This window comes from Propithecus coquereli, unplaced genomic scaffold, assembly GCF_000956105.1.
Source record: "Propithecus coquereli isolate 6110/MARCELLA unplaced genomic scaffold, Pcoq_1.0 Scaffold241, whole genome shotgun sequence".
In the NCBI taxonomy this organism is placed as follows: domain Eukaryota; kingdom Metazoa; phylum Chordata; class Mammalia; order Primates; family Indriidae; genus Propithecus; species Propithecus coquereli.
In genome coordinates, this window is record NW_012147964.1 from 63539 (window position 1) to 71092 (window position 7554).

At 41.3% G+C, this 7554-nt stretch overlaps 1 protein-coding gene across 1 annotated transcript; it reads right to left on the reverse strand.

Moving 5' to 3' along the window:
• Positions 1-3005: 3005 nt before the first annotated feature.
• LOC105811836 (olfactory receptor 7G2-like) lies at positions 3006-3944 on the reverse strand. The gene has a single exon (XM_012646109.1). It carries the CDS (start codon positions 3942-3944, stop codon positions 3006-3008), a length of 939 nt encoding a protein of 312 aa, XP_012501563.1.
• Between the last annotated feature and the right edge of the window lie 3610 nt (positions 3945-7554).

Below are 7554 nucleotides of genomic sequence, written 5' to 3' on the forward strand. Positions count from 1 at the left end.
AGGGGGGAGGGGGGAGGAGGGAGAAGGGGACGGGTATTTGTATACACAAGGAGTGCAATGCGCACCACCTGAAGAATGGACATATTTGAAGCACGGACTTGAGGGGGGACCAAGGGCAACATATGTAACCTAAACATCTGTACCCCCATAATATGCTGAAATAAAAGAAAAAAAAAAAGAAAGAACTCTTACAAATTAATAAGATACACAGTGCAATGGGAATATCATAAACAAATGTACTAAAGGCAAAGAAATAAATGGCTCATGATATGTGAAAATATGCTCAACCTCATAATAACAGGAATGTAAGTTAACTGAACAATATTTTTATATCCACTAAACTGTCAGAGTAAATGCAAATGTTTTACAATGATGCAGATCATGAGGACCAACTACTTGGGAAAGCAATTTGGTTGAACCACTTAGGAAAACTCTTTGGAACTACCCAAAGGAGGGAGCCTACTCCTCTACAGCCAATAACATCACCCCAAGTATAAAACTTTAAAAAGTTTCGTTTCCTCCAGGAGATATAAAAGTGAATATTCAAGCAGCTTTAATCACTAGCAAAAAAAAAAAAAAATAGCTACCAAAATTTTCATCGACATCAGGAAGACTACCCGTTTTTTATTGTCATCATACAAAATCTAAAAATAGGGAGTGCTAAAAATAAATGAATAATTCCTAAAACCTCCAAATTCATTCAGTCTCAGAAGTAGAAGGGTGAACATAACAACCAAAACGCACAATTCATTCATGAAGTTTAAACTTTTAACAAGGTCAAAATGAAACAAATATATTTAATAAATGGTATAGAGATATATAAAGAGCAGATAAAAAATGCATTAGAGTCCTATGAAAGTGACAGTTTTTAGGGCCAAAATATACAATGCTGGTCCCATCAATCCAATGTCTGTTTCCATGGTTACTCTTTTTCTCTATGGCTCCTGCACTTCTATCTATGTTATAGGGATATATTTGATTATATTTAAGGTCCACCCAGATAATATGGCATAAGCTCTTTCTCTGAAAGACCTTTTCCCACATAAGCAGCACTCACCCTTTTGCCATTTAAGTTGATATCCACAAGTTAGGGGGATTTGGATGTGGTTGGATTGTTCTAAGGACCACCATTCAACCCACTACAGAGATTCCTTCCGGTTGACTTCATGGAAAGGTCTAATGTCAACTGACCCAGTGAAGCACACTCAGTTTCCTGTCTCTGGGAATCACGTCTGGATATATGACACCTGTGTCTGCTGCCACTACCTGGTGACTCTGAGAATATCAGTCCTAGAGTGAAGCCATCTCGAGGGGCACTAAACAAAGCCCTACTACCTGTTCCTTTTTGTGTGCGTGTATAAATTTATGGGGCTCAAATGTGATTTCGTTACATGCAAAGATTGCTTAGTGGTGAAGTCAGGACTTTTAGGGTATCCATCACTCAAATAATGTACGATGTACCCAATAAGTAATTTCCCAACCTCCCCCTTCTCCTACCCCTCATCTTTCTGAGTCTCATTTGTCTATCATTCTATGCACTACATCCATGTGTACAAATTATTTAGCTCACACTTATGAGTAAGAACATGCAGTATTTGTCTTCCTGTGTTTGACTTGTTTCATTTAAGATAATGATCTCCAGTTCCTCCCATGTTGCTGCAAAAGACACGATTTCATTCTTTTTTGTGGCTGAATAGTACTCCATTGTGTGTATATCCACCATGTTTTCTTTATGCAGTTATCCGTTGATAGAGCTTAGGTTGGTTCCATGACTTTGCCATTGTGAATAGTGCCACAATAAACACACAGGTGCAGGTATCTTTTTGATATAATGATTTCCTTTCCTTTGAGTAGATACTCAGTAATAGGAGTGCTGGATGGAATGATAGTTCTATTTTTAGTTTTTCGAGAAACCTCCATACTGTTTTCCGTAGAGGTTGTACTAATTTGCATTCTTTACCACGGTGTACGTTTACGCCAACAGCATACAAGAGTTTCCTCTTCTCCACATCCCTGCCTCTGAAGTCCTTGTAACGATGAACTCTCTTGATTGTTTGAGCATATTAGAGTTAGAGGACTTTTTTTTTCTTATAAGAACTGAAGACGTCCTCACTGAGGTTCAACTTTCTCACATTCATCCTTTTTTATTTTTTTAACAGACAGGGTCTTGCTTTATCCCCAAGGCTGGAGTGCCATGGCGATCATCTCATCTCAGCCTAGGAGTAGCTAGGACTACAGGCACATGCCACCACACCTGGCTAATTTTTTGATTATTATTATTATTTGTAGAGATGGAGTCTTGCTATGTTGCCCAGGCTGGTCTCGAACTCCTGGCCTCAAGTGATCCTCCCACCTCAGCCTCCCAAAGTGCTCGAATTATAGGTGTGAGCCACTGTGCCTGGCCCTCACAAGCATTTTAAACCACTGAGATAATCTAATTATGCCAATTTCATAGATAATGAAATTGAGTGTGACGGATGTTAACATGGCCTCAGAAGGCTATGGCTTGCCAGTGACGAGGCTCACTAATTACTCATTAGGGGTCGGGGAAATGGAGTCCATTGCCTTGCCTTACTGTAGTCTTAACTCTGGGTATTTTCACATAGCCCTACTGATGGGAACTAGAGACAGATTCTAGTCTCTAGATGGGACCATGACCTTGCTTAAATCTTTTCTTGGCCTTACCCACCTTCCTCAACTCTGCTTCTTCTGAGAGTGATACACACACACACAAAAATCACTAAAACTAGGCCCCCTCCCTCAGGCTCTGCTTTTATGGAACTTGAGCAAAGAAACTGAATTTGTAAAATTGAACCCATCTGTCAAACATCACAGAAGTAGACAAAAAGCAAAGTCACATCTCATCTTCAAGTTTAAATACACTTGGCCAATGTGTTCTCTAGTCATTTTAAAACCGGGTAAGAGAACAGTCAGACATCCTGTCTCAAGAGGGTTCCTGTCACGTTGACTCATTCTGAAATTCCAGTGCAAAGCTTATGAGACAATCACAGAAGAGAAGTTATCTTAGCGATGAGCTTTCTCAAGGCATCCTTCATGTCCTTGTTCCTCAGGCTGTAGATAAAGGGGTTCAGCACTGGAGGAACCACAGTGTACATTATCGAAGCCACTGCAACCTTCCTGGGAGATTCAGTAACTGCGGAACTAATGTACACCCCAAAACCTGTGCCGTAGAATAAGGAAACAACTGAGAGGTGGGACCCACAGGTGGAAAAAGCTTTATACTTTCCCCCGGCTGATGGAATTCTCAAAACAGAGGAGATAATTTGAGTATAAGAGAAAAGAATCCCAGAGACAGGAACACCAACAAATAGGCCAGCCAGCAAATACAGCAGGATGTTATTGAGGAGGGTGTCAGAGCAGGTGAGTTTGAGTACCTGAGCGAGTTCACAGAAGAAGTGGTGGATTTCCAGGTCTGCACAGAAAGAGAGCCGCAAGACCATCAGACCATGGACCAGTGCATCCACGATGCTAATGAACAGAGATATCAGCACCAGCAGACCACAGAGGCGTGGGTTCATGATGTCCGTGTACTTAAGGGGGTGACAAATGGCCACGTAACGGTCATACGCCATTGCTCCGAGTAGAAAGTTTTCCAAGACGGCAAAAACCAGGACAAGGCAGATCTGAGTGAGGCAGCCTGCGTAGCTAATTGATCTGCTTTCTGTCTGGATGTTCACAAGCATCTTTGGGATGGTGGCTGTGCTTAAGCAGAGGTCGGTGGAGGACAAATTGGAGAGGAAGAAGTACATGGGGGTGTGGAGGCGGGCGTCAGAGCCGACAGCCAGGACGATGAGCAGGTTCCCGAGCACCGTGACCAGGTACACGGATAGGAACAGGCCGAAGAGGACGGGCTGCAGTTCCCGATCCTCTGTCAGTCCCAGGAGAAAGAATTCGGAAACTCTGGTTTGGTTTCTGGTTTCCATGACGTTGATGATCTGATCTGAAACATTGGGGATAAGAAAATAAAATGTATGGACTCTCCAACAGCAGCAGCAGGAACAGCAGCACCTGGAACCTTGTTCGAAATATAGGCTAAGGCGTGGTAGCTCACACCTGTAATCCCAGCACTCCGGGAGGCCGAGGCGGGAGGATCGCTTGAGGCCAGGAGTTCGAGACCAGCCTGAGCAAGAGCGAGACCCCTGTCTCTACAAACAACAACAACAACAAATTAATGGGGCGTGGTGATGCACACTTGTAGTCCTAGCTACTCAGGAGGCTGAGGCAGGAGGATCGCTTGAGCCCCGGAGTTTGAGGTTGCAGTGAGCTATGATGACACCACTGCACTCTAGCCCAGGTGACAGAGCGAGACTCCGTCTCAAAAAAAGAAAAAAATACAAATTCTTGGAGTACCACTGCCACCGTCTTGGTGATGTGCTCTGGGATGAGGTCTAGCAATCTGTTTTAACTAGCTCTCCAGATGTTTCTACATATGCTAACTTTGAAAACTGCTGCTCTAGAAAAAAACTCCTTCAACTGTATTGTGAATCTCAGTGATGATTCCAGTCTTTCTGCATATTTCTCCCTCCATCCTTCTCTCCCTCCTCCTCCTCCCTCTGTTCATTTAATCAGTCCAACTTTTTATTGTGCTTGTCTCACACATTGTGGCGAGTTCTGGAGGTGCAACATAGAAGCCATGACTTCCTTCCTTTAGAATGATTGCCTGCCTTCCGATGAATTGAAAGATCAGAATGAGGTTTGAACTGTGTTTCATTTTCAGAGAAGTTCTTCCCCTAAACTTACAGATGGCATAGGATTTTTTTTTTTTTTCTAAAAGGCAGCTGAATGGGAAAAAGAAGGAAGTGTGTTAAGTTCCTAAAAAGGCAGGTGAAAATAGCAACAATTTGTTGGTCCTTGGAAGACAGAGACTTACAAGATGACACTAGTGAGCATCAGGGGACCTTACAGCTATGTCCCAGTGGAGTATGGTTGTGTCTCTCCTCGGGGGAGACACAGAATTCACCGTCAGAGTATCAGTCAATAGTGTGATACTTAAGACCACACTATCTGAACTGCATCCAGACTCCAGCACTTGCTTTGCGCATGGAGAAATTCTTCAACTGTATGAGTAGCCCAGTGCCCTCATTTGTATAACGAGAACTATCTCAAAGTCTCCAGTATACTGAATAGCATAGTGTTCTGTAATAGGGGACCTTCTTAGTGACATTTCTGATAAGGATTTTTTTTTTCTGCCATGAGCAACAGCACCTGGCATGCTTCCGTTAGAGAAAGAAGTGATCAGTAGGGAAGTTGAAGAAAGAGAAACTGGAGAGATAACGTCTTTAGCATAATAACTACACATTTCAGAAATGGGTGTGTGTGCTGAAACTCCCACTGGGAATTTTGTTCGTGTACAGGAAAACGGAAAGAAATATCAATGAAACCAATATTCATCTGACACGGACATACAGTAGTAGCTCCAGGGAATTAAATAATAAAACAAATTGGATACAAGAATCAATACAAGCAATGAAAACCTACAAGAGAAAAAAAATCCATATGATATAAAGTCTACAGCATGAGAATATTTTAAAGATTTTTAAATCTTTAAATTTTTAATTTTTAAATATTTATGTATTTTTTAAAAAATACATAAGTATTATTTTTATTTATATTCAATAATAAAAAGCATCATGGGTATTAATGAAGGGTTAGGGACCCACCAGTCAACATCATATTTACACATCACCATCCTCACTTTAAGTATTTTATTGTAATAAATAATAAGGTATATCTGAGCCCCTCACATCCTATATTTGTACAATCTCGATTCTTTCTCTTCCTCAAGGGCACCAGTACACTCACTTGATATATATTATTTCCATGCACTTTTGCTATAGTTGGTATTATTCTTCCAAGAGCAATTGTGCTGTTTATTTTTTTTCATTTTAAAAAGCTGTATGTAGACAGAATCTGCCACTGTGCGTGCTATTTTATAATCGGCTCTCTTAGTTAATATATGCATTTAATTCATGTTGCTACACTCAGGTTGGCTTCTTTAATTTTAACTACCTTAGACTATGCCCTCCATTGTTACATCCTAATTTATTTCTCCACTTTTTAGCTGATCATATGTGGTGTTTGTCTTGTATCCTATATATACTTATGGGTACATATACAAAATGTGTAGGGGTTACCTGCACATGGGAGCTACCCTTGGGTAGGTAAGGAGGGGAACAGAGAAGAATAGGAAAAGGGTGTCTTCTGTAAGTACATTATTTTTTTTTAACTAAAAAAAAACAAAACACACAGCTAATATAACAGATCATGAACATTCGTTAATTCTGTAAGTGAATGCACGGTGTCACGTTATGTTGTTGTTATTGTGATATCTCTTCTGTTCTTTTAGTGAAACATATTTATAAAAAGGAACAGGTGGACAAGCGAGAGTAGCCTACTCGGTTTGCCTGCGTCTGCACTTCCTGCCCCAGAGATGCCGGTGAACAGAGAAAACACCACAGCTCTTCTGTAGGAAGACGTATGGGAAGACGGTGGGAAGATAATAAGATGAGGCTGACCGACATCTCTCCCCTCCACCCGACCCAGGACGCGCATAAATGTCAGAGGATTTTATAACAGCCATCCTATTTACGAAGAGGAGGGTTTATGCTCAAGAGGAAAATAGCTCCTTCATTATAGGATCGAAGTAGAAGACTAGCAGGATGAGAGCTGCATAAGTATTTTTACAAAGATACCAAAAAAGAAAAAACCCAAAAAACCATCTCATGATGACAGACAGTTAGGCAGGAGTTCCGTGGGGGACTTGGTTCAGACAATCCTATGTGTATGTTTTCCTCACAGTTTTACCTGGATGAAATTGTACTGTAAAACACCTGCTCTCCTTTCCAAAGCATTTTTTAAAGGACTTTGGGTTACCTGGCTGGCATTATTGTGGAATGATACTTGACATCTCCCCTGGATGTTGAACAATGGAGACAGAGTGTCTGTCCTCAGGAAGGACAGGTGGTGATCATCTCTGAGAAGAGATGACCAGGTGATCAGGTGCTGCTTCTTGACTCAGAAGGGCTGGGGAGTGAGGTGGCCACAGACTACATGCATTCTCTGTATCCCCGGGGGCCCAATATCCAAAGCTCCTCATTAGATAAATTCTTCTATTGGCATTAGGATCCCAGGGCTCTGCAAACCCTTGCAGACCAAGACTCTAGAAGGGCAGAATTCAGGATGGCTGATTCCCTTACCCTGCCAAGCCAAGATATCATTCCTTTCTCTCCACCTGTGTCTGCCGTGCCACACACCTGGCACACGTGCATGCACCATGCTTCTCTAATTGCAATCCAGTCTTTTTTTTTTAAGATACGAACAATGCCATCTCTGAAGTCTGATTCTAGTTTTAGGCATGGAAACATAGTTTGTATGTGTGAGTATCAAGATACACCTATAAATATAGATAAGATAGTGTAAAAATGCAAATACTCAGAAATATTTCTTTCTAAGAGTCACTGAGTGTTTCCTGAACCTTAGTCTTCATTCTGTATATTTAATACAGTAGATTCTAATCTAGAACCTGTAATCAAC

What these genes read in the sequence shown, in the direction of transcription:
- LOC105811836 (XM_012646109.1), bottom strand. Translation starts at nt 3,944, where the DNA reads ATGGAAACCAGAAACCAAACCAGAGTTTCCGAATTCTTTCTCCTGGGA.